Below are 27,984 nucleotides of genomic sequence, written 5' to 3' on the forward strand. Positions count from 1 at the left end.
ACGTATACTACATTAATAGTACATGCTTAAGTAACCTGGTCAAAGATGGTTAAATAACCTAGTTTAATTGCTAATGGCTAAAACTTGATGTCATATGTACAAAAGAAAGCTATAATAAGTAGATGAATACAAAGTTTACAACTATAATATTGAAATATCTAGTATTGTTCATTCTAATTTATATTACAAAGAATTAGTTGTTCTAAAGTTGGTAATATTGAAAACCGAAATACCGAATTTGGTAAATATAATTAAAAACTGAAAATTTTGGTTGGTAATTGGTAGCTCAATTTTGAAACCGAAAACTTTGGTTTTGAAGTTGGTAATATCTATAACCGATTCGAACCGACCGAGTGACAGCTCTAGGCACAATGCACAAATGATCTCTCGTAATGGTATAATGAGTGACACCAATCGAATGAACGAGGTTCAAATTTTTATATAGAATTTGAGCAGCACAATGCACAATGCACAATGCTTATATAGAATTTGATTTGCTAAAAAAAATATAAAAACAAAATTAAATCTTTTTTTTTAAATTAATGTTGTATGATTAATCTCATTATTAATTAATTAATTAATCAAATTATAAGTATAAAATTATTTTGAATTATTAATTAAATTTTGAAGTGTGATAGTGGATTGGCAGGTAAATTGCTTTTATTAGTGCGTTGTGTAAACCAGAGACAATTGCCAATTTTAGATGAATAGTGAATTGACAGTACCAATTTAGTTGACAAATCATAGCAATTGTTTTTGGTTCATGGGTGCATTTTGCTCTTATGCTTTTCAGAAAAGACCTTTTGGGTCTTCATTCTGAGCTCTGAAGTGTGTTCATCTCTTTGCCTCTTACTCATCAATTACACCTGCAAGTGGAACAACTCCTAGGCAAATGAGTCTAATTTTGTCGTATCCTTGAGTAATTTTCCAACTGATGGTTCGATTTTGAAATTGGAATTTGAATTGAATCTCTTAGATTCAATTTGGGTCCTTTATAATCCCTCTGATTGATTAGATTCATCAAGTTTTGGAATCAAAAGGTGAAACTTACAAATGAGAACTCAACCCATCAAAGTTGCGTTGTCAAACGCTTCTCAAATTTATCTTTATAAATTTCTCCTGTCATGGATGCATCCGCCATCTTGATAGACTCTCAGTCCATGTTTAGGATTGTTGATCATTACACTGATCAGGGTTCTAAGTCTACCAACTATATCCAAGACGCGGCGTTGTTTATCTAGAAGATGGATAAAACTGGGATAACATTTTTAGCAAATGGAATCAAGATAATTGGACTTTCAGTTGTATTAGGATGATGAAGAAGTAAGAGGCGCTTGGAGGACAAATCCAGAAATGTTTTTCTTGAATTGAGCTAGTGGGATTCGCAGGCAAGATTCTAGCCACTATAGAAGGCACAAAGAAATCTTTTAACCTAGTAATTTGTATTGAGATGCAGAAACATATTACAGCAATCACTCATATTGAGATGCAGATACATATTAATCTATACAATTATACAATTTTTCACCTTATAGCTTTGAGTGAAGGCCATATTATCTTAGCATACATACACCAACGCCCTAAAGATCAGACATTTGCAGCTAATAACCTGGAGCAAGCCAGAACTTACATTACAAGGCTACATAATGGTAGATGGAAAAATATAATATAATGTACACAAAACACATTTACATGTACCACATTTACAGTACATGATGAACAAAATTTCAATAGACTAAAATTCTAATGATTGATCAAACGAACTCCTGCAAACGTAGGCATTGGGAAAATTGAGTCCATTGGTTCCATGCCACTCTGCTATAGCTGAGCGCCCAACTTCTCCTGTTAAACAACGACAACCAACCAAAACTAGAGGGTCAGGAATCGGGACAGCATAGTATCCAAAATATTCTTACATTGAATGTAACTTGCAAAAAGGCAAGTTCTTGAATCTGGAATGTTCCCAGCCAATAGCCAAATGAGATTAAAGTTATGGAACAGCTCTCCATTCTGCACAGGAATGGAGAGGAGCCCAAATCCAGAAAGAAAGATGCCGTTATCCCAGCAACATTGTATTAGAGAATATAGAAGACAGAATACTGAAGATATGGAACAGCTCTCTCCATTCTATATGGGAATTGAGAGGAGCCCAGATCCACAAGATACCGTTATCCCAGCAACATATATTAGAGAATAAAGGACAAAGGCTACTAGGAAAGATATGCAAAGGCCAACAAAGCACCACAGTACTTCTAAATAAAATTAGAATTTCCCAAGAAAGCACAACGAACCACATGGGAGGAGTGACTTTAATTAATCGCTCTATTTAGTTTTCAAATCCCATTTAATAATTCTATACTTATTTCATCTCCATTTTCATTATTGTTGGCAAATCCAATTCCTTTCTTTTAAATCATTTCATCCAAATGGTCATCAAAACCCTAAGCTCTTTTTTCCACACTAAAAATCTAAAACCATAAAACACAAATGAAAGTTTGGATGCTAAAAAGGCCAAAAGAAAATACCTGAAGCATCTGCATTAACTTTGGATGCTGCTCCAAAACTTGACAAAGTTTTTCTCGGTCACCCAATAGAGACTGCCATATGAAAGGAAAAAATAATTAGAATGGACCAAAGTCAGATTGGTCAAACACAGAAAATTTTCAGTTGATAGTTCAACAGTTCAAAAGCTGAACGCCTGAACCTTCCCCAAAAAGATATTTGCATAAAAAGTTTTCTTGAATGATCTATTCAAATAAACTCCAAAATGAAGGTTTTGCCAAGATCCCTTAAAACTGAAGACAAAGCCCAAAGCCCATAAAAAGGACTGAAGCAATAGATTGTTCTGTGCCTCCACTAATTTCCAATTGGATAATGCAAAAAATACCTGAATAGCTTCTGGAGACTTGAAATATTCCTGTAATGACATTCCTGGATCTTGTTGCTGTTGGGATGTAGCATCCCCTAATTGAGGCAAAACTTGTGGTTGAGAATGGTCAACTTGCTGCTGTATATGAGCAAACTCTTGTTGCTGGGATTGATAATAGGCCTGCATAGGTGAAACCATTGGCTGTTGCAGCATTTGCAGTGAATGCATTGGAACTGGGCTCTGCAAGGAACCCTGTTCCAAATGTTGTGAAGCTTGTATAGGTGGCCTAAGATGTTGGGGTGGTTGTGGAGGACGCGGAAGCTGTGGGGGCTGCAGTGGCTGCAATTGACCACCAGTATGAATAGACTGCATCGAAGACTGGGGGACAGAGAGATTCTGCACCATATTAGGGTTGTCACCTTGCAGCTGAGTTGGGACGTGTCCATAGATAGTCATAGAATTAGAACCTGGCCTACTGAAAACCATATGAGGCACCAGGGCAGGTGGTGAATAGGCATTTACTCTCGCCCCAGAAGGTGCAGTAGAGCCCTGAGGAAGTTCAGTTGTTCCAACACTTGTCTGGTTATATACTGTAGACTGGGCAATAGAAGTTCTGTTGGGTGTCATATTATATGGACTAGATGAAAAAGGAGGTGGTGTAGGAGGGAGCGGTGGAGGGGGCCTGGCACCCCCACTAGGAGAAGAGATGGAACTTCTGGATGTAGAACCATTATTGAATGCAGAAGGATAATCTGAACGAATCTGCCAAGAGCAATCAAGACATTAATATATGCAGATAAACCAGAAAGAGAGCTGAATTTGAAATTTAAAGAACATGCCTACAGAATTTACCTGGTACGCTGTGGAGGGCTGCTGTCCCTCATTCATAGAGTTCACAAATGGAGATGATTGACTTGGAACTGAATCAGAAGTCTGAGATATCAAAGCTGCCACTGTTGAGGGAGGCGGCATTGGAGGTAAAGGAGGTTGATTTGGAAGAAACCTCGGGTCATAAAATCCTGGAGAACCTGTAGCTATAGGCACATTACCAACATGTTGTGAACTGTTCTTTGGAAAGAAATTCTGTGGATTCATTCTTGAATCAACTGGCAACTGTGCAGATGATCCCGATGAATTGTTATAGCCAAACACAGGGAATCTAGGACTATTTGCTGCTGCTGCAGATTCAAACCCACTAGAAGCCTTAACTAGTGTAGGATTCTTCGACTCATCAGAATGCTCAAAATACTTCTTGTCCGAAGAAACACTAGGTTCTCGAGTCAAAGGCATTTCAGGACGTGAACCTGACATCCTGGAAGAAAATTCACTTTGTGTGTTCTCATCCATATTAGATGTTAATGGTGTCGAATGAATATCACTCTCTGTCTCTTCAACAATTGAGTGTGGAGAGCTTTGCTCAACAACCACAGGAGCAGGCTGCTGCAGATTATCATCTGGCTGAGGAAAGGGCAATTTGTCATCAGGTTCAGACTCCTCACCATCAAATACTATGTCAATTCCCTGAAGATCATCATCGGGATCTGCTTTCAATTGTTTAGGTTTGTTGAACTTCTCCATAGCTGAGTCATTTACAGGTGTTGCACTCTTCACCTGTATCGTTGCGTCCCCAACTACCGTTGACAATGGATTCTGGCGTTCCCTTTGCCTGGCCATAAATTCATCCACGTGAATTGAAGGAGGTCTCCCACCAGACGATCCAACTCGCTGGACTGCTATTACATTGGAATTAGAAACACCATCATTTCTTTCTCTTGCAACGTAGTCGTCAACATGCATGGAAGGAGGCCTACTAGTATTTGGTTTCCGCTGCCGAAAGGTATCTCTGCGAGTAGGACCAGAGGAGGCAGTAGTAGAGCCCAAACCTCGCACAAATGCATTTTGAGTTGTAATCTCAGCCACAGAATTTTCTCCCCTGGCACGCCTATTTGGGCCATCAAGTGACGACATTTTCCTCTTACCAGAAAGATTTGATTGTGACAATCTATCTGGCAATGTTTCAGGACACTCCCACTGAAACTGATCTCCAAGTGCTCCTTGATAAAGATAATCACCAGTCATTTCAGCACCACCATCTGAGATTAGATGGATCTTTGAAGATACTAAAACATTTGGTGGTACAGGAACACTATCATTAGAAAAGATATCATCCATCTTCAACAAAGAACTCGGCTTCTGCAACAACAGCATTAATGACTTTGCGGATTCTAAAACCTGTATATTGATATTAAAGATGTCAGACACAATCATATTAGGCGAACAAATTTTGAAGCTTCTCAGAATTCTGTTGTATAAATCAAAATCAGCTATACCTGATACAAGGGGATCTGAATATCAGAATCGGCAACATGGTCATCAGCTATTGTCTTCAACACACAGATTAGTTCATGAATGTAGTTCAAGTTTTCTTCTGCAACACCATTTGTTGAGTCTATATCATCAGGAAGGCCAAAAAGGAATTTCACTGCAATGACCCTGTCTGGATTCAATCTAATAAGAGCAAACCATAAGTCTAGCTGCTGACATAAATAAAGCATCATACACAATACTAGGAAAAACTGCAGACAAGGAGCAAAAGAAATGAAAGTGAATATCTCCAACTCTCCGAGGCCCATGTGGAACAGAGAGATCCTATGGGCAAATCAAAATTCCATGTAATTACAATAGTAACCTTCTGGCATAGAAGGTTGATCCTAGGAAACAATCAATTAATCCAGACTTTAAGTGTTATACAACTGATTAATGAATATCGTGTTGCCATATAGTGAAAAGAACATGAGTTTTTTATGTATGATACTTTAACTTTATCAACACACTATAAAGATGTATGTCACACTTGCTCACTTTTTTATAGAGCATCCTCTTAAAGGGATCCCTATAGTATAGATATATATGATAACAGTATATTCATATTCATATTAAATCTAGGAAATTGCTATAAACAATATAATGATGTCAATATACACTCCCTTTGCACATTTCATGAATATGGGTATAGATCGAGGTAATGGAAGTACAAATAACAACTCCCAAGATCTATTGTTAAGTTCTTTCTTATATAGAGCATAGTTACAAAAAAAAAAAACTTGCAAAAAATTTGAGATCAACTGTCTATTTGAATAATAAATTATTAATAATTGGTAAAATCCATTTTTGCCGAGTATATTTAAAACGGTAGTTAAGTAATCAATCAACAAAATATATTCATTGCAACAAAGCTCATCGACACTTACACCCAAAGACAATTTTAGCCAACTTGTCTTGCTCATCATTCATCTAATATATATTATATATATATAACAATACAAAACAATGCAAATTGAGTGATAGTGTTGTCTAGCATATTCTTTCAATGCCCAAATAATGTTATCTCAATTAAGTGTGAAAATGCCCGCCAACACACATTATCTTAGCATCAGTGAGCAACTATAACTAGTATCCCTAAGGGAAATTGTCTTTTATTGCTGTTTAGTCTGGAAGTATATGAAACTGTCCAATAAATTGCAACTAATATTCGAATACTGTATAAACAAACAAGCATAAGAAAAAAATAGATTCGAATACTGTATAAACAAACAAGCATAAGAAAAAAATAGATTCGAATACTGTATAAACAAACAAGCATAAGAAAAAAATAGAAAGTTTTATGGTACAAGACGATTAAATCTCAGTGATACGTACACAATAATGACAATGGTAATCTAAAGATATAACAAGTCAACAACAAAAGTATGACTCTTAGCTAAATGAATAAAATAACCACTAAGGTAAGAGAAATCACCTTTCCCCGTCAAGGCAGAACCAAAAAGATCCCATGCACAGTGCATTGACAGCCTCAATTGCATAACTTGATAAACCATTGTTAGAATCAGCTGATCTTAACAAGTTTTTACAGCAACATAACAAGGGGGGGAACTTTCTCCATTCAGATTCATTAGGAAGACAACTATTGCAATTTCCATCCTTTTCATGTCCTTTATATGCTTCATGATCCTCCGCAATATAGTGAAGACCATAAAAAGCAGTTGCTAAAGCACTTTGACCCTCATTACAAGAACCTAGTTCTTTGAAAGCAGTAAGGCATGCAAGTAATTCTTTTCCGGCTGAAAGAACCTGGTAAACAAGGCTACTATCAGCATAAACTAAGCAAATAAGCAGTTTCAAATTTTTTACCTCTAGATAAAAGTTATATTCTGAAGTTATTCTATTCACTTCTCACAATAATAATTCCAATAAGGCTCATCAAACAAGCAAGTACCAGAAAAACTAAAGTCATATGCAATGCTCAATTTTCCGGAATGTCTTCAACTAAAAAAGGAAACAAAGTGCAAAAATGTTACTGCACTCGAGCACATTGCTTTTTTCCGTTGGACACATTATAAACCCAGTGGATCAATGAACTACATGAAGGAAGGTAATTAGCACCTTCGTGCTCAAGTGCATTTCATATGTACCAAAGTAAATTCTCAGTTGGATTAATCAACATTAACTAATGCATATTGAACAGCAATCACAACATCGGAAGAAGCAAGTTACCTGACAAAACCTGAGGAGATATTTTAAAATCATGATAGATTCTTCAGTACCCACGTTTGCAAACTTGTGCCTGTTAATCCAATGAGGTATTTTAGCAGATTTATGGTTAATCTGTATCATATGAAATAAATACACCATGACGATATATGTGCATATTATCTACTCACAAATCATTGCGTAGACTTGGTTGAGATATAAACATCAGTGAGAAGGACTTGAATACAGGGAGGCACCAACTAAGCAAAGAAAATCCAGATTTAGCTGAACTTCTACCAGCTAGGATCTGTATTTCATCTGTATCAGTGGCACCTAAACAACTATCAAGCACTCTAGTTAGCATTCGAATGGCACCCTCCTTCAACAATAGTGCCTGAAAAGGGAAAAGACAAGTATTAGAAAAGTATATACTTCTTTACTATATAAAAGAGTCAGGGAACAACATAAATCGAAAAGAAGAAAAAAAGTGAAAACCTTGGCACGAGGATGCTCCAATAAGCTGGCAAGGAAATCAAGATATCTATAAACCTGAAAAGAGAACATATCAGAAGAAAAGAAACAAACAAACATAATATACCAAATTAGTCCAACTATAAAACAGTTCCAACAAACTTGCCTTATAAGCATCCATATCTGATGGAGAAGACAACTCATAAGCATGATCACGAATCCATGAGAATATGGGTCGTAGAAGTACAGAACAACTTTCACTTTTTTGGCAAGCAACGCGAATAATATAAACTCGAAGCATGTCTTGAATGACAACCAGTTCCTGTTTATAGTGATATCACCAGTTATGCAAGATGTATAAATAAGAAAGCCCATACTACCCACCCTTTTTTCTTAACGGTTCTAGCTAGAAAAGAAAAGGTAAAATAACCAGCGACTTAATTCAATAGATATAACGTACAGATATAGCATAATGTTGGATAATCTGCGCTATTTTGTCCAGATGCTCTGTCAATTGGCTCAGCAACTTCTCAAGATGTGCAGGATTCAGATACCAGTTGACCTGTCTCTCCTTCTCAGGACCCAAAAGTGTCCCAACAGACAATTTTCTTAGGGCACTCAGCAAGGGCATCCCATCTTTCCAAAGCCAGACCCCTTCTTCTGGAAATAAATCATTCTTGCAATGGCAGAAAAAGAAAAAATCATGAGGGAAAGGAATAAAAAAAAACATGATAGGTATCCCTTTCCAAAAAAGTTGCAATTAGTAATATCTGAGGATTCAGGCAAACGTATGCCACATTTAATACTTTATTAAATGCAAAAAAAATTGGAAAGATACCCATGGTAAACAATCGCCGATGTTAACAAAATAGGAGAATAAACAAGTAGTTCTAGAGCCAAATACATTCAATTCACTCCACCTTATACAAGATGAATTATCAATATATCATGATCCTCCACAAAAGATTCTCTTTGGTGCACCGGGTACATGGAAAACAAAAACCTAGAATAGAGGTGGCACCACTAGTTATGACTTATGGGTTCATGAGTCAAAGTAATCACTTGCAGAAAATTATATCATGCAACAAGCTTGTAAGGTATTAGAATGGTCAGGCATGCTAAATCAGAGCTTTCTTGTATGGTCCTGCTACTAGGAAGAGCCTATGATTCACCAACATGAGTACGGGGTACGGGATACAATATGACACGATAAGTGGATACGGCAAAAAATAGATAAATAAAACAAGATACGATACATCATACGACAATTAAAATAAGATTTAATGTGTGTGTGTGTGTGTGTGTGTGTGTGTGTGTGTGTATATTTATATAGCTCTAATAATTAAGTTTTAAATTGCAACACTGGACGCGTCCATATATTGCATTTATCTTCTCAGCCTCTTTCTATCAGAGAAATGCTCTTTTTCTCTCTACAGCAAAACAACATGAAACAGAAAGAGGGAAATCAGAAGAAAAAGGATTCGACAAAATAACTGCTATGCTGATGATGCTTATCGATAATTATTGCCCCTCTTCTTAAATTCTTTGTTTTCAACTTCAATGGACACAGAAATATCTGTAGCCTCTAAGACAAGCTCCTAGTGAAATGTTCCATATTCCTGTTCCTCATCAATGAATAAAGTTCTACATGATTATCCAAACAAAGAAAAAAACACCGAAAAGAAACCTGGCATACCAGAAGGCATAGCAAACTGCATGTTTCCTTTGGACCCAAGGCCAGCAAGGAAGTAACTTGAACACTAGCAAGGAGAGAGTGGAAAAGCCCAGGAGTCCAGCCATAGACTGGCCAACAAGCAAGTGCTGAAACAAGAAGATGGCAGATAGCTCCAAACCCAAGGGCAGAATCAGGATAAGGAGAAGATAAGTCTGCAGCACATGCGGCTAGTTTTGGACTACAAGCGAATAATTGAGTCAAATTGTATGCAAAAAAAGATAACTATTAAGGAAGGAGGAAAAGGCGGATGATCCAGTTACCTTACTTCTCGGTGCAATCGTAGAAGCGCATTCAACAATTTGGTATTCCTGTGCTGCTCTTGTACCTCCTACAAATTTAAGACCATATTTTAACAGACAACTGATAAAGCATACATAGTACAAATACAATCAGTACTGATGTCCCAAATGGCCTCAAGCTTAGAAGCCACAATGGTGTCCTGTTCATTTAACCCCGAGATTTCAAGAGTAGAATGATATGAAAGTTCATGATTATCTAGCATGCAGACACCCTAGCCCTAGCATCCTTCCTCGAAATTTAGTTAGAATCAAGGTCGACAGTAGACATCCTGCAGCTATCACATAATAAAACCACTTCATGTAATTTTTACTTAACCACAACTATCCTCTATCCTAGACATATAATGTGGTTTTCTGCAATCAAATTATCAACATGTAAGGATCCGGCATATGGGTTATAAGAACACCAAGATTGTAATGATTATTGACAAACTCCGTAGAACAATAATGCTACTTATCTCATTCAAATAAAGCTTCCCATAAAAGAATCAATCATATAGAGGCTAGGATATAACGAAGCAAACCTTCAATTTCTGCAATAAATTGATCAACAACACAAGAGTTGGAACCACAAGATCAACTAAACTCTGCTCACGATTACGTTCCAGCAGTAAATCTGATGTAGAGTTGCATTCTGTACCCTCATCAACAAGGTAATCTGTTCAAGGCAAAACAAAGACACATTCTCCAAAAGTTAGGAAAGAAAAAAAAATGGACCCTCTAAAATATCACAAAATGTGGAACATGAAGATCTTGAAACAGTACGCAGTAGTAGTGACAACTGACAACAAGTGTGCAAGACGACAAGTGATATAGTAATTATAGTGGACACTACAGATCACCACAAAGATCTGTGATAAATATCTATGCAGAAACAGAACTCAGAAAGTATAGCATAAAGTCATGACAATAGTTTGTTTTCTCCGGAGTCCAGAGTAGAAGACCCAGGAATGTTTTAAAAGTTGTAATTTCTAGTAGATCTCACCCTTTCAAGCAAAGAGAGTATATGGCCAAGAGGGGATCACTATCATAAATAATTCACACTTATTTAAAAGCTTCAAATGTATAGGTCAAAAACTGCATCTTAATCTTTCCTTGTTTCACTGAAAAAAAAAATGGCAATACTGCAAATCCCAAATATATATAAGCCAGAGAGAAAAATTGCATCTCCCAAATTGAAGAGAGCAATGTTTTAGAACCCGGGCCAAACCAGCCAGTCAGACCAGGTGGATCATCAATAGGTTTAATTCTACTCTAGGATGACTAAATTATGCGCTTCCTTAGTTGGATCCCATGCATGACTCAATTAAGAAAAACCAGCGAACTGGATTAAGTAACCCAGTTTGCTGTCTGTTAATTGTAAACGGAAGAAAATGCTACACACACAGTATTCTTCTTCCTTTACATAATTGTTTCTCTCCGTGTGCCATCTTCTGAAAGAGACGACACACCAAGGAGTGAAACATTACAGGATGTATCATTACTCTATGGAATAGACAAGTGAATGAATGAATAAATAAGAGTTAGAAAACATAACTTTACAAGTTTACATACAGTAATTCTTTTAAAATGATTTAATAATCTATCCTTTTTTCAAAATTAATTTAATGATTTACTTAATGACTGATAATACATATGCATCATGACAATAGTCCAACAAACAACCCTTGACTTGGTCACTACCCTTTCTCCCCCACTGACGGGTTTTGAGCGAGAGAGAGAGAGAGAGTTTATCAAAGGGGCTAATAAGATGACAGACAAAAGAGCCAAACCAATACATAACAAAATGCAAAAGTGAATGTTATAGAATGCTAGTTTGGTGCTAAATCATTTGAATTATGATGAAACTGGGTCAGAGCAAATTGTTTGGCGACCAAAATTTGTATCGGAAACTGTGTGAAATTCTTATAGTGGTTTTTATAAATCAGCTCACAAAAAAGAAAAAAAAGACATACCATAACTGTTCGAGGACCTCTCAAGCATAAACCTACAGTTGACCAAAACTGCATAGATTATAGCTATTGCTCCCTCATCATATAGAGTAGCAGCAACAGTCTGCATCAACAAAACGATATGAGCCAAACAATCCATCTAATGATACGATACACTCGAAGAATAGAAAATCACATACCGAATTCTCTGAAATGAAAGCCAAAATGCGAAATGCTGTTGTCAACTGTGCTACAGAAGAGTCACGAAGAGTCACTCCATCAAAAGTCTTGTCAGAGATGAATTTTCCAAGATTCTCCATAACATTAACATCTGAACCACCACAAGGATCTCCAATAACATTTTCTGCATCTGTTAGATCTGACACTAGAGGGATGGTTGAAGTCAAGTGGGCATCTCCTCCAGAAGCTATCACAGCAGCATATCGTATAAGACCTGTAACTCCATTTTTATGATATACTACTCCAGCATCTATCCATTCCAACATCCGTGTGGGGGCATCTTTCCTATTTGACCCTGGAGAAGAGGAATGTAAAGCCCTATGGAGCTCCGTAACATGTCCAATCCAGGATCCAAGAGAAGATGCAGTTGAATCAGAAACAATAACTTCAAAGATCTCGGCAGCTGAGTGAAATATCGCAAGATTTAACGGTGAGGCTCCTGAACATCCAGAATTGTTTGACTTAGTAAAGCAGAACTAAGAATACATAGTTTTAAAATTTCAGACTTAGAGATAGAGCAAGCTGATAACCACTATTTTTAGTAAGCGGCTCCGGTTCCTTGGCAGAATGTAATGCTTCAATCAAAATTTTAACAGCCTACAAAAAGAACGTACTTAATTGTCAATAAACTGAAGCGTGTAAAGAAGTCAAGAACATTATGAACAAGAATAGCTCATATATGACACAAAATTGTTAGAATCAGTCAATTGTAAAGACACCACACAAATCTACATTCGTGTCTAGCATAGAGATGCTAATTTAAAATAACATCAATCTATTGCAGCCTAGCATAGATACAAACCTAGCAAGGTACCAGAGGCATATGTTCAAAAACTTCAATAAGAGAACTCACCAAATCAGTAACCAAATTATAAGTCATTAAATATAAATATTATTACCAAACACAAAAATCACTTCAGTTTCATATGGCTCCAAAAAGACTTTTTCTTCACTTTATTCTCCTAAAAACGTATAAACTAAATTTTATGTTTTCTTCAAATTCCATTCGAGCAATTTATGTACAAAGTATTTACAACACACCCAGATCAGAGGTCTTCCCATCCAAATGCATCTCAAGTAAGAAACGGAAATATTTATATGTTTCTGCATTATTAATCATATATGATCTCAAAAGTATATTCAACAGTACCCCTAAACCCAAAACAGTACCTCTGGAAAATATCCCAAAGCCAACAGTGCCTGGCGTCCACAGTCAGACCTGCAAATCAAACAAAAAGTCGTTAAGACCATTAATATTCATTGAGTCATTAAGTGTTCACAATCAGCAAGATGCATTCAGTTCCACCTTGCAAGAGCACATAGTTCCCACAATACCCATAAAAATTCTTCAGTGTTTGGAGCCGCAGTAAGCAAACGATCTATGGCGTTAACCTGTACAGAAGCATTAGAGTTGTTATCTTAGAGGAAAGTCTGTATTAGAGAAAATAAACCAAAAGGAGAAAAAGGTACCAACCACCCTCAAATGCATCCCAACAATCATTCCAACCTCCTGTGGAATGCAAAAGAATCCTTTGGATATGGAAACAGATGCATATCGAAGAGGAAGACACACATCCTTGTTCACATTATCACCACCTCTTAGGGCATGTATTATAGTTGCGGAAAGTTCAGGGTGCTGTAGCAGGAAAATTAGGCCTGAGCAAGAAAGCATGCAATGTGATTAACTATGACTTGGATTGATGAATATAATAAAGTTGATGATAACAAGCACTTAGAGAGACCTGAGCGACAAAACAGAAGGGAAAGAATAATGGCCTCAATAGATGATGTAATTTCCACAAATAAGTCCATAGCACGTCCTACTTCTGAACGTAATATGGATGATGACAATAGTGCAACTGCTAGAGGAAGAAATCCCCGCTCCTGCATTCAAGGTAATTAAATAATTAAGCATATTGCAAAACAAATTCCTTACATAGAATAGCTAGCTACAAATTTATATTTCTGATGTAGAACCCCATGGAAATAGCGCAGAGAGAGAGAGAGCGAGCATAAGGCAGAATGATAGAGAAGATTAAAAATAAATAAAATCATTTGATGAATGAAAAAATATTTGAAATGGGAATTGAGTTTATTAGAAATTTTAATTTGAGTTCACTCCGGTTAGGGAAGTTGGAGATTTCATAATGATTAAGAGTTTAACTAAAGGAATTTGATTTCAACGAGATTTTCAGACTGGCCTTATAGTAGGCCATGATATGACATATTAGATAGTTCAATTACAAACTAGCCTTCTTCATACATGCTCCTGCATGTGTAATACTTTCTTCTTCTTTTTTAAGAAAATTAAAAAAATAAATGAGATAAAACAGTCATTGCAGAGAGAAAATAGTGGGAGAGAAAAGTGGGGGTTGTGGGATAATTTCTTTTTAATTTTTGTAATGAAAATCCATTTTGTAATTGTCATATTTACCCTTGTGATTTAATTTATTCTCAAAGTTTTTTAATCTTTCAGGGTTAAAAACCCTAACAGATTCATTTTATCTTTTTGCCTTTTCTTTTCTTTCTCCCTCCCTCTTCTATCTATCCCAACTGATTATATTGCCCCTCTTCCCTTCCCCTTCCCTTGTCAATCTTCAGCAACTGCAGAGTTCGTATATACTTCAGGATTATGATCACTAAACTCAACTAAGCCTTGGGCCAAGGGGAGTTGGTCTTGAACATGGACTTTCTTCAGCCACCCAGATCTATCCAAACCCTCAGTCTCCTCTGCAACCTTAGTAACATATATTTAGGTTCCTTTCATGGCTACCTATACCTATCAATGGCAAGCATATAATTCTTCCTCTTTTTTTTTTTTTTTTTTTTTGGTGTGTGAAACTGGAGAGTCAAAATCCGCAACAGAAAAATCTAAAAAATAACTTGACATGGCCAAGCCACTACAACATATCCTCTAACTAAGGCAGGTAAACAAACTTGACGGGGGGACTCCAGAACATAGTAGTACAAATCCAATAAAAGGCTGTGATTAGCAAGCATAGTATTTCTCCCTTTTTTTTTTCTTTTTTTTTGTGTGTGAAACTGGAGAGTCAAAATCCACAACAGAAAAAACTAAAAAATAACTTCACATAGCCAAGCCAATACAACATATCCTCAACCAAGGCAGGTAAACAAACTTGACAGGGGGACTCCAGAACATAGTAGAACAAATCCAATAAAAGGCTGTAATTAGCAAGCATAGTATTTCTCTTTTACACAACCGGTCCAAGCGACCAAGCCTGGCAAAGGAGGGTGGATTGCAAGCAGAATAATATGTTATTTATCCCATCCATGAGTCCATTAGGGATACACAGATTGTCAGTATTTTGACAAGAACAAAATTTATAATAAAAGGTATGGCGTTATGCTGACCTAATTTAGAATAATAGTAATAAACAAGCAGTAGTAGAAGTGGGAGAATGCTGAGCCTAATTTAAAAGTTACTACCTTTTCCTCTTAAACCCCTAATCCCACACACACACACACACACACATATTTATAAGGGATCCCTTCAAGTAAATTAAAATGAACGCCTGATATTTTCCTTATATTACATATATAATATAAATTAACCATATGTTAGAATCAGAGGAGAATTCTGAAAATCAAAGAGGAAGATATACCTTGAGAAGATCCAGCAAATGCAAGTCGATATCCCGATTTGAGAAACAACAATTTGATGAAGCAATCAAGTTACTGGATGCTTTATATGACAACAAACCTTCAGTTTGACCAAGAATCAATTTTCTGGTTGCACGAGCAACAGGGGAAGGATCTTCAATTGGACCACGTGAAGTTATCAATTTCTGCAGTAATTCTTGTCAATAAATATGAACTACACTGACATCTAAATTAGACCTAAAATGATAAGCAGGATTCACATAAATAAAAAAAGGTAAAAATAAAAATTATGACTGACCAAGAGCTTTTTAAGTTGCGATTTTGCACAGATAAGCATGTCCAAAGTATCACTTGTGACCCTACCAACAGTAGAGAGACCTCCCAATACAGACAAAGCTGCACACTGCAAAGAATGAATTACCATAAGAAACTAGTTGATTTAAGTCGCAAGTACACATGTGGAACCACAACCAGCCTCACCAAATTAAAAGTATACCTCAAATCTTGAAGTAACCTCATAAAATCTCAAGCGATGAAGGACATAAGTTGCACATGAAGTAACGTCATGACGCTGTTTTTGCAACAACAAATTCAACAATCTACTGTAACCATCACTGGCACCAGATGGAATATTTTCATCTTCACGAGGCCACCAACCTAAAAATCCTTCACATCCAAAAGAATGCTGAGTAGCCTTCTCAACAACTCCAAGTAGAAGTAATGTTGTTGCGGTAGTATTCTGCTTGTCACGACTGAAGACATGTAAAAGCTGCTCCATTCCCCCACCGCTTACAAAGTGAAAGCAGCTCTCTCTTCCAGAGCACAAAAGAAGAGCCACACTCAATCCCAGCATGACATTTGTATCCTGTTATAAGATCAAAAATTGATCACATTAAATGTAGGCATGCTAGCATAGGGAGACGGGGGGAGAGAGAGAGAGAGAGAGAGAGAGAGAGAGAGAGATACGAGCATCTGTCATTGTTTGTATAAGTTGTATAGTTGTATATTGAAAATGTGAAATAATACACAAGTGAAGGAAACTGTTCTTCATTCACCTGTGGAAGTTGGTGATGTCCAACACTTGAAAAGTCCCTATTAAAGCAAAAGTACTGACTTAACCAATCTACCAACTGTTTGGAAGTTACTAAATCAGCCTCAGAGTCAAAAAAATCGCAGTCTTCCAATGATTCATCTGATGCATTCCCTGATTCCTCTTTTAAGGATTTATACAGTTGAATGAGCTCTGTTCTGGCCTCACTAAGAACATTGTGTGGCTCTTCACAGTCACTAGATCTGCCCCAGGAGCAAGTCACATAACAAGTGGCAGCTGACACTACAGTGCTAACTATTTTATGCAATGCATCCCCTAGATTGGGTAACTTACAAACCTTCAACATTAACTGTAATAATTGCTTAACTTCAATAGATAAATCTGATGCTGTAACAGGTAAAGATAAAGTATTCAGAGCTGATAGTGATTCCTCAATTGTCAGATTAGTTGAATGTAAAGCCAGAGGGAGGTCTTCAAGCTTCCCCTCAGCAGAGCTAACAAGATTAGTTATGGAGCTATCATCAAATTCAATGTTGAATTGCCCCAGATCTTCTGCCGTGTTTCCGTATATAACCAAACTCAGACTACGGTAGCTCCCCCTTACAACCAGATGATTAGTTACAACAGCCTGCAGATAAGTATGACTCCTGTGAGCGACGAGATGCTCTGAGAAGCTACAGCATCATGAACATAATAAAAGCAGAGATGTGTGTGTGTGTGTGTGTTTGTGTGGATATGTCTACATACATATGACATTTAATATGGAGACAGTATCAATATTAACAACTAGGTACGCCTACCAATCCAAAAAGGTTCAAATAAAAGTATTCCCTCAGAGGGCCTGTACCTCTCTATAATTCCGATATTTAGTATAATACATTGTGGTTTTTTTTTTTCCACATCAATGGAAGTCGTTTCTTATATATATATATATATATATATATATATATATACCTCTCTATAATTCCGATATTTAGTATAATACATTGTGGTTTTTTTTTTCCACATCAATGGAAGCCGTTTCTTATATATATATAAGAAACGGCTTCCATTGATGTGGAAAAAAAAAAACCACAATGTATTATACTAAATATCGGAATTATAGAGAGGTATTATAGAGAGGTATACTAAATATCGGAATTATAGAGAGGTATATAGAGAGGTATATAGTAGATATCAATACTTGCTATAATTACTACTTATTACGTAAGACTGCCTTTTTCTCAAGTAAACAATTGATTAACTCAGATAAAACGAACAAAGAAAAGAAAGGCTTCACTATGGACGTCTTTGGCAACAGATTTTATGCGTCAAGCTTAATTCTTCTTGACTGAATAATAGTTTCTTCCTAGGGTTTCTAGGTTTTTCAGTGTATCAATTGTGCAATTATTTGCTTGAGAGACTTCTCATCCATTTTACCCGTACCCTTTCACATGTCTAATTAAGTATTCCTTTCTTATCAACACAAACAAACTGTCCAGGTATAAGTGTATTAATTATGGCATTCAGACAGGTTTAAAAAAAATGGTACAACAGCATCCACCTTAAACTTGCTAGTGACCCAATCAATCTCTTATGAAAGCAAAAGAGCCAATCAATTCAACTAAACAAAAGCCTAAACAAAATTAAATGTTCATCAGCTCAAAATTAACCATCCACCATCAGAAGGCACTCTATGAGGATAGCATCATCAGGAAAGATAATTGGGTACATAATATTTAATTACCTCTACTTCGAGCACATTTGATGATGAAGGAGAATACAGGAAAGGCTGACAGAGGCGCCTGAACCTTGTCTCTCCCTCACATTGTACAAATACCTCCAAAGCAAATGAAGGAGGTAAAGTAGCCCTGTAAACAGAAGTAGCAATTCAGAATATCGATAGTAATGGACATCTATCAAGCATCATTAAAGGTCAGTATCCAAAAGTTAATACCAGGCTTCTACAATTCAATGTGGCATTTCTAGAGATAAAAGCGCAATTGTTTCTTTTTAAGAAATGGAAACTTCATTTTAAGAAGCCAGAAAGAATGCGCAAATAATGCTGAATGGCAGAGAAGAAGTCCACCACTAATGTCAGCAATCTCTAATAAAACTTAGTTTCATTCTGTTTTTCCTAATACAGACAACTACCACAGAAAACATTAGTAAAAAACTGAAGTTCATCCATTGGAAACAAGAAATAAAAAAGAGAGAACAGAAACCCAGCAAGAAAATCCACCCAAAAATACAGCAAGATACACATTATTTCCACCAACAAAATTGCAATAGTTCTTCCATAACCAAAGGCATAATCGGGGATAAAAGAAAACATTTCCATCAGGGATAATAGGCAATAAAGCACTTTTATTCACTGCCATTTAGGCTCCATGAAGTTAAAGTTATGTTCCAATCCAACGGATAAGAGGATGAGAATAGAAAATTGACAACTCACACATTGCGAGTAAAAGACGATATAAAGAAGTGCAGGACGGAGATCAAAGGATAGCCATTTATCTTTCAAAACTCTAGTTCTATCCCTTTCCCAAAACCAAGGAAAAGCTTGAGAAAAGCATCATAATCCTGGTGAAATGAAGGCTTCTAAAAGGCCTATCAAGACCACATAGAATTTCCATATATTAGCATCAAGACCATATGTTCAGATAACGACATTCGAAATGAATTCCCTCTCAAATTCCAGGCTAAGTCAACATTCCTCTTGTTTATTAACCAATTTCCGACACCTAAAACTTATCTTTTCTTAAATCCTGAAACTAATTCCCACTTCATCAACTGCTCCCTTCCCTTCTCTTTAATCCCACAGAAATCTCGCAATAATTTCTCAACTCATTTGGCCACTGGACTAGGAATTTTTAGAATAGATTAAAATGAACAGTAAACGTCCAAAACCAACTAGCAACTGCACCGAATGTAAGCCTCCCAAGTCTCACCCGTTGACCATTACTGACATGAAACTTACCTATGAAAAGTAGAAAACTTTCACCGCTTACATAAAACCCAAACATTATAATCAAGAAACAATTTCAAGTGATGCAGTGCGATGATCCAAAATGCATTAGATTTATACCATACATTGGTCCTACAACTAATAGGACAGGCACTTTAATCAAATAAAGAACAAAGAATGCATCCAAATGGCGATGACTACGAACGAGCTGAATCCAATTCTCAAATTGTGCCCCAAATATTGCAACTATTTGCGAATTCCGACTATACTGACTAGAATCCACAAACAAACATTGAAGCTAAAGAAATTGCATGAATTAGAAGAAGCTCTTACCCAAGAAGTGGCACTGCTTGTGAAGCCGACGAGGTGTTGTGTTCAAGAAACTCGCAAGCAGTGATCACAATCGGCTCAGCAAACAATACCTAACAACCATAATCCAATTCCAATCAGTAACACTCAAATTTGAAGAAACTCAACAATTTAAACAAATGGCGCAGTTTAATTCATCCAAGAACACCATGGGCATAAGATTAAGAGTCAAAATAGAGCAAAGTTGGCAAACCCTAATTAGAGAAACTAAAATTCAATCGAAAAGGGGGAGGAGAGATTGACCTCGTCGACGTATTCATCGAGATGGGGGTGGTCGAAGGTGTGGGCGAACAAGACGCAGGGCTCCGGCCGACCCATTCTGGTGATTTTTCAGATCCTGAAACGCGGTTTGTCTAAGTAAAACATGGACTTGAGAGTCCCTTGGATTTGAATTCTAGGGTTTTGCAGCAATTTATATTTGAACGTTAAAAGGGGTTTTTCAGGTTTGTCGACACCGACCTGAAACGAAGGGAAACAAAAATAGAGGGAGAGAAGGGTTTAACTTTCACTTTGATGGGGGGTTTTGTTAATAACTTTTTCACGTTTCTAAGGCCATCTCCAATCGTCAAGGTGTAAAATAGACCATGGTCTAAATTTTTAGACCTTTAAAAAGTACTATTTATTTAAATAGTGGGTCTATAATTTTTCCAACTCCAATCGTTTGAGGTCTACAATTGTACATTTGATGATTTGAATCATCCATGTGGGCCAGCTGTTGGTTTTCATGGTCTAAACCAAGGTCTATATTTAGACCAACCAATAGACTTTAGACCTCCATATTTGATTTTTGTAGTAGACCCAACCTCCTATTGGAGATGGATTTCGGGAAACAATGGTCTATAATTTAGACTCTAAACCCACCATTGGAGAAGGCCTAAGGGGCAGATATTCTCCTTCAAAAAAAAAAAAAAAAGGGGCAGATATTTTTTTTTTTTTTAAACAAAAAAAAGGGGCAGATATTCTTTTTCTATTGTTAAAAGACAGATGTTATCGACTTTTAGGATACATTCTTTTTATCCAGGTTCCTGCTATTATTGCCGGACACTCTCTTGACGCTAATTGTAAGTTGGGGTTAAGGCACCATGTCCCCCCATGTATCCTTCTGTTTCATTAATCAAGGCTTAAGGGCAGCCCCACTAGCTCTTCTTCAAAAAAAAAAAAAAAAGACAGATGTTATCGACAAAAAATGGTGAGATATTTCTCTTTAGGGGAAATGATAATTAAGGTCGTTATGATAAATTAGATTACATAAAATAATTTATGTTAAACACTCCATCTCTTAGTAACATAACATGACCTTAAATGTCGGCTCCAGTCGATCATCCCAACCTTGGCCGCTGAGGGCATCCCTTCCCACGGATTCAAGATGTACAACGGATTCAAAGACGATCTTGATTGTCTCTCTACTATGGATGCCGCACCTAACCATTCTTGGATGGCTTTGATGCAGCGTCATCTACTTGTTGCCCAGACATCAATTGGGATTCCAGTGATGAAGGGCCGCAATTCTCTACCCAAGCTTGTTGTCGTCAACCTGGTTTCGACCGACCAAATTCAACACTCAAGGATTTTGGTTGGGGCATTCAATTGGTGCAACTGGTTTCTTTGTGGTTGCAGCAAGAAGATATGGTGATGGCGCCATTGACCCAACTAGGCGCAGGCCGCCGAACGCTACCAAACTGTGCTATGGAAATGGGCTTGGTGTTGGGCTTCTCTGCATAGGATTTTGGGTTTTTGATTGGGCCTGGTTTGGGTCTATTCTTAAGCTCTTTAAATCCTTTATTTAGTTTTATTTTACTTTGCCTATCACTATGTCTTTGTTATGTAGTTCATAGGCTCGTTTGAATAAGTGAGCATGAATACCGTCAAATGATTGGACCTAATCTATGTATAGTTGTGGTTCTTACCACAAACTCTTTATCTAACCATAAATGGTAGAGGAAGAATATGTAATGGTCCTTTTTGGCTTGAGTATTAATATATCAACGTGATATTTTCAAACTAATAATAATAATAATAACATGACCTTAAAAAGACTAAAATTTACAACTCATGTCATCGTCTCTCTCCATCGTCAAAGTCTTGGGAGGCGACATGGCCACTGATCAAGCCCATATCGCCCATCTCCCTGACGTCATGAAGACCTCGATCTGACCTGATATTGTCATCTTCGTCGGCCATCAAGCCTATACTGTCTCAAAAAAGGCCGACAACCAGACCTCCGCCGAGTCCACCATCGAGAACCGGCCGCGCTGTCTCATGTATTTCTGGCGGCGGGACCTACCATGCCGGGCAAGGAGCCTTCAGGCACATGAGCCACGGTGGAAGGATGTTCGCTCAAACCATGATCTAGCATCACTGGCATTGAAAGACCAACGTGAATAAGAAGAAGTACGCCATTGTCTCGACATAAAGTAAGGTTCAGTCACCATGATATAAGAACCCAAAAAGGTAGAAAGGTAAAAAGGTAAAACTGTAAAAAATAGTGGAGAAAAATGGAGGAGGGTGAAATTATAGTTAAGTTGTGTGGAGGGCAGATACCAGAATTTTGGTCACTAACCAGGTCATAGTGCATGTCACAGGACCATTATAGGTCACAGTCAATGTTGCATGTGACAGGTTCATTTTATCAGTTACATGATAAATTCATACCCATTATGCCTCAGAAACGCCGCTACAGCCGTTGGCCGACGTCCCTCCTCTCCTCACCAAAATTCGAACGACATTTTGATAGGTTTTGCTGATGTAGGGTACCTATCTAACCCTTATAAAGGTCGTTCCCAAACTGGTTATGTAACGTTCCGTGTCTTAATTTACCTGTTTACTAGTCATCTGGACGGTAAATGACAACTATTTTCACTTTTTACTTTTACTTTGTTTCGATACTTTTAGTGGCCCTAAAAGTTGACTTTTTGTTCGGGTCAAAATTTGAGAAAATGTTCTTCATGGAAGTTGTAGAGGACGTTAAAACGAGGTGTGCATATGTGGTACGTAAAAATCGGAGTTCGTATGTGAACGTTATGGCCTAAAATGTGGAAGTTACTGTTCACGGTAACTTTCTATATATATAGAAAGTTACTGTGGTAGGTTTCCATTTTCGGAAACCTACCCTGACTTTATCTCTCTTCCTCTCCCTCTTTCCCATGCGTCGGCCTCTCTCCTTCTTCCCCTCGATTCACCGCCGTCCGGCCATCAACCGGTGGGCAACCGGCCACCACGTGATCGCCTCTTCCCCCTCTTAACTCTAGTGCCCTTGGGTTTCGGCGATTTGGTCGGAAAACCCCAAATCGAAGCAAGGAACCTCACGGGGGCAGTTTGAGCTTTTCCGGCGATTCAGCCATTTCCGACCACCAAATTGGGACCATATGGGCGCCTCAAGCCGGTGATCATTTCCCCTAAGGCCATTCACTTCAATTTGCAGTGTGGAGGTCGAATCGACGATTTCAAATTCTAGGGTTCGGAGGTTTTTTCTTTAAATGAATTTGAAATCGTCGATTCGACCTCCACACTGCAAATTGAAGTGAATGGCCTTAGGGGAAATGATCACCGCCTTGAGGCGCCCATATGGTCCCAATTTCACTAAGAATAAATCATTTAAAGGAAGTAAAAGTTATTACTTTTCGAGGTTTTATAAATTTAAATATGTGGGAAAGTAGTAAAAACTTTTACTTCCTTTAAATGATTTATTCTTAGTTGTTTATTTTTGGATTAAATTATGTTTAGTCCCTGTACTTTGTCCCTATCATCGTTTCAGTCCCTGACATTCTAATTTAATCTAAAAACTCTCTGACCTCACAATTTCTCTCCAATAGGTCCCTCCCGCGTCAAATTAAGAGTTGGCCTTAGGTGAAATGTCCAATATACCCCTTTGTTATTTATTTTTCTTTTTTCCGTTTTTATTTTTTATTTTTCCTTTTTAATTTCTTTTTTTTTTCCTTTTTTTTTTCCTTTTTAATGACCATCATATCCTGCTGCATCGGTAGCGCCACGTCGGCGAACCAATCCAGATTGACCCGAAACCCCAATTCTTGTTCTCCACGCCGGCGGCCCTTTTTCTTTTCTTTTTTCTTTTTCCTTTTTAATTTCTTTTTTCCTTTTCCTTTTTTTATTTTTCTTTTTTCCTTTTTAATTTCTTTTTTCCTTTTTCTTTTCTTTTTTCTTTTTTCTTTTTTCTTTTTTCTTTTTTCTTTTTTCTTTTTCCTTTTTCCTTTTTCCTTTTTAATGACCATCGTATCCTGCTGCATCGGTAGCGCCACGTCGGCGAACTAATCCAGATCGACCTGAAACCCCAATTATTGTTCTCCACGCCGGCGGCCATTTTTCTTTTCCATCACTATTCTTCTTCTTCACTTCTGGTTTTGGTCAACTTGGCCATCAAAAACCATCATTTCAACCAGACCCAAAATCCAAATCACCATTTTGAGCAAGACCCAAAAACCTCAGGGTCTGAAAAAATGGTAGTTTTCAGTGAAAAGTTTCCAAATTGAGGCTTGATGTGGAGAGAGAAAGTGAGATTTGAGTGAAAGAGAGAGAAGTAGGTTGTGAAAACAAGAGGGGAGTGGTTCAACGGCGAATTTCCGAGCTGATTGGGATCTGCTTGTGTTTGGGAGATGGCGTCAGCGACGATGGAGGCGAGGGCGGATCCCAACAGAGGGAGATGGCTTCAGAGAAGGTGAAGAAGTGATCGATCAGCTCCTAGCCTCTTGCTTTTGCTCGATGTCCATCTCTGCACCGCCAAGCTAGGTCTTTGCTGGGTTTGGTTTCAATTTGGGGAGAGAAACAGATGGGTTGTGGAGTTTGATCGGAATGAGATTGGTGGGTTGAGGACGGAGAAAGTAGGCAAAACGAAAAGAAAAAAAAAGGAAATAAAGAAATTAAAAAGGAACAAGAAAAAAAGAAGAAAAAGCAAAAATGAAATTAAAAAGAAAAAAGAAAAGAAGGAAAAAAAGAAAAAAAAAGGAGAAAAAGAAATTAAAAAGGAAAAAGAAATAACATAGGGGTATATTGGACATTTCACCTAAGACCAACTCCTAATTTGACGTGGGAGGGACCAATCAGACGGAAATTTTGACGTTAGGGACTTTTTAGATTAATTGAGAATGTCAGGGACTGAAACGAAAAAAATGTCATAGTACAGGGACTAAACATAATTTAATCCTTTATTTTTTTGGTCCACTCACTCTAACGTGTTTTTCAATTACTTTCCCCCTGGGCCCTTCGGTTTCAAATGCCCAGTTTGCAGGCTAGATTAGTTGGGGTCGGGCGTACATGGAATTGAGGCATAGTCAACAGCTTGGCTTCCGCGTTTTCCTTTGAATTAGGTTTTCCTTGTTTGCCCTTTTTATTAGAATTGCTCTGATTACCTGTGGGATTAATGTTATTCAAGTTGCGTTTTGTGTTATGTGAATTGGACGATGTGGTGATTTGGGGAGCAGGGTGGCTCTAGGAGAATAAGGATGGGTGATTTAGAAGTGTAAATTTCCTTTCTATAGGTTTTGGGTAGTCCATTTTAGGGGAAGTTCTGCCAAATTTTTTGGAAGAATTTCTTCTAAGGTGGGCCCTGCAGGGCCAGTTCGGATTTCAGGGTGAAATCTGGGACGGGTCCTGTCAGGTTATGTATTTACCTTGGGAAACACCGCAATATCTTGGAAGTTTACAAAACAGACCATTATCACTATTTCTTCAAATCATGTAGAGATTATAGCTCTTCACTAAATGTTTATGGTTAAGATCTATAATTGAGCATATTCGAAATACATGTGGTTTGAAGTCTACCAAAGATGAACTTACGAGCATTTATGAGTATAATGTTGCTTGCATTAAACAAATGAAGCAAGGTTACATCAAGAGTGACAACACTAAACACATATCGCCTAAATTCTTCTACACTCAGCTACAACAGACTCTCCTTAAGATCAAGGTGAATTAAGTTCGATCTGAGGACAACATAGCAGATTTATTTACTAAGTCTTTACCTAAATCCACATTCGAAAAGATGTGCAAAGTGTTGGTCTACGAAAATTATCTGAACTCCCATGATCGTAGTCATTAAAGGGAGACGCAAATGTCAGGGGGAGATGTCTACATGTTTTGGTCTCGAAATATGAAGAGTGTGTTGTACTCTTTTTCTCCTATACCTTAAGATATGTACATGTAAGCCTCTATATAAACATGCCCCTATTATCAATTAAAGCATCCAAGTATTCTCCCGAATTCTCTTGTTCTTGAACATGAATAGTGATTTGAGTATATCTGAATAGTGTATAAAGATACTTACTTTTATTGGGCACTGTAGTGGTGCAAAACTTACTTTTTGGACTCATTTTTTTGGCCGTTTGATACTACCAAGCAATGAATCTTGGTCATACAATTCAAAACAAAAGTTAAATTTGTGTGGGGACCACTATGTAGAGTGTGAATTGATGCAAGCAATAGCAGAGTTTTTTGTCACATGGTTGGGGTTGCGAAATTTGAGTTCAAACTGATTAAGGTCTGTCATTGGACCAAATCTGATTCAACAAATGGATCTTAGGCATATTTGAGTTCATTTTTTTCCGACCCACTACAACCTAATTCCTTTACTTTTGGACCCAAATTAGGGTCCCCACTGCTAATGCTCTAGGCTAGGGATTCCCATTTTTTTTCTTCTCATATTAAGGGATCCTTTGTGGGACCTATTTTTCGATCACATATCGGTATCTCAACCGCGTTCAGTTTTTAGGACTCTATGAATAGATCACTTTTGCAAAATTACAACCAAATTGATGACCATGAAGGTATCGAACTAGATTAAATTAATGGATGAACAAAATTGGTCCAACCTAAACTATTCATGTTTATAATTGTAAATCACATTTATGGACACCTTAACGATTTGGCTGAAAATTTACATAAGTGATCTATTTATGGAGTCATAAGTACTGAACAGTCGAGATGCCGATATGTGATCGAAAAGTGCGTCCCACAAATGATCCCTTAAAATGACCAAAACAAGGGAGTGGAAGTATAAAGACTTCCTTTTATTTATTGCATTCGTGAAATAGATTTTTTGGGCCCGTCAGATAGAATGGGCTGAGGCGGCAGCCTCTTGGGCCACATCTCAAGTCCAAGCCTGTAAATGGTGTAATTTGTTTGTCTTCATCTGTTAGTTCACATTGATGTGCCAAAATAAACTTATTTTTGAACAAAATGTTCATTTGCCTGTTGATCCTGCTAACACTATTATTAGAGCAGTTGATGATCGAGTGGAGTATTGCAAGCTAAATCGACTAGCACTAGAATCTATAACGTTACTTATTACTATGTTAATCCTGATAAAAAATAAATAAAAAAATAAAATAAAAAATAAAAAACCCTCAAGTGCAGATGTTCAAATTGAATACTGGAGGTGTGACACAGAACCATTGTTGGGATTGGATTACAAGTTTTCAGATCATTCTATGCATTGGGGAAATTTTAGATGTTGTAGCCATATTTAATGTGAACGTAACATGACTGCAAATGCTCCGGCAAAGAACAATATTGACAATAAATTTAGAATCATTATCTTTGAAGTTCGGACCGTTCAAGCCTAAATAACTGATATTGAAGAAATGCCTAGACCAAAAAGAACCGGGAGTTCTCATGTTTAGTTAGTTTTCTTGTTTTCAGATAAAGAAAATAGTAACCCAAAAAAAAAAAAAAAATCCAGATAAAGAAAATAGTAAATGAAAGACAAGTTGAAAAAATGGCAAAAAAATAAAAATAAAAATAAAAAGCGGTGAGAGTGAATTAGCCCCCGCCATATTGTTTTCGAAAGGAATTTAATAACCGTCTCCCTCCCTCTCTTTTCTCTCTCGGTTTCAGTCACCCAAAAACCCGTTCATTTCCAAAAGAAAGATAAACGCTGTGCTTTGGATTCTTGATCAATCAAGTTTGAAGA

General features: G+C 37.2%; 1 protein-coding gene across 2 annotated transcripts; it reads right to left on the minus strand.

Annotated features, from left to right (window-relative positions):
• Nucleotides 1–1,423: 1,423 nt before the first annotated feature.
• Nucleotides 1,424–20,575, minus strand: LOC133721951 (protein virilizer homolog). 2 transcript variants are annotated; one of them, XM_062148727.1, is made up of 28 exons: nt 20,307–20,575; nt 20,028–20,116; nt 18,474–18,597; nt 16,752–17,375; nt 16,193–16,561; nt 15,995–16,099; nt 15,699–15,881; nt 13,818–13,959; nt 13,550–13,731; nt 13,382–13,467; nt 13,246–13,294; nt 12,606–12,672; nt 12,036–12,514; nt 11,860–11,959; nt 10,429–10,562; nt 9,866–9,933; nt 9,567–9,783; nt 8,331–8,546; nt 8,037–8,192; nt 7,895–7,948; nt 7,590–7,793; nt 7,424–7,501; nt 6,669–7,000; nt 5,200–5,377; nt 3,722–5,101; nt 2,888–3,631; nt 2,526–2,597; nt 1,424–1,842 (listed from the first exon to the last, which is right to left on the minus strand). In XM_062148727.1, the coding sequence occupies exons 1-28, from the start codon at nt 20,379–20,381 to the stop codon at nt 1,819–1,821; spliced, it is 6,531 nt and encodes a 2,176-aa protein (XP_062004711.1). In that variant the 5' UTR covers nt 20,382–20,575; the 3' UTR covers nt 1,424–1,818. The 2 variants fall into 2 exon arrangements, with proteins under 2 accessions (XP_062004711.1, XP_062004712.1); XM_062148728.1 differs by having other exon boundaries at nt 7,424–7,493; nt 7,591–7,793; nt 20,307–20,574.
• Nucleotides 20,576–27,984: the final 7,409 nt, after the last annotated feature.

Source organism: Rosa rugosa, chromosome 7 (genome assembly GCF_958449725.1).
Source record: "Rosa rugosa chromosome 7, drRosRugo1.1, whole genome shotgun sequence".
NCBI classification, from domain to species: Eukaryota; Viridiplantae; Streptophyta; class Magnoliopsida; order Rosales; family Rosaceae; genus Rosa; species Rosa rugosa.

Bases quoted from the DNA above. Each gene is read 5' to 3' on its own strand.
- LOC133721951 (XM_062148727.1), bottom strand. From the start codon at position 20,381: ATGGGTCGGCCGGAGCCCTGCGTCTTGTTCGCCCACACCTTCGACCAC. The intron at 13,295-13,381 runs GTGGAACTGAAT...TTTGATTTGCAG, and splicing joins GAACTATGTGCTCTTGCAAG to GTCTGACTGTGGACGCCAGG. The intron at 9,784-9,865 runs GTAACTGGATCA...ATTCGCTTGTAG, and splicing joins CGATTGCACCGAGAAGTAAG to TCCAAAACTAGCCGCATGTG.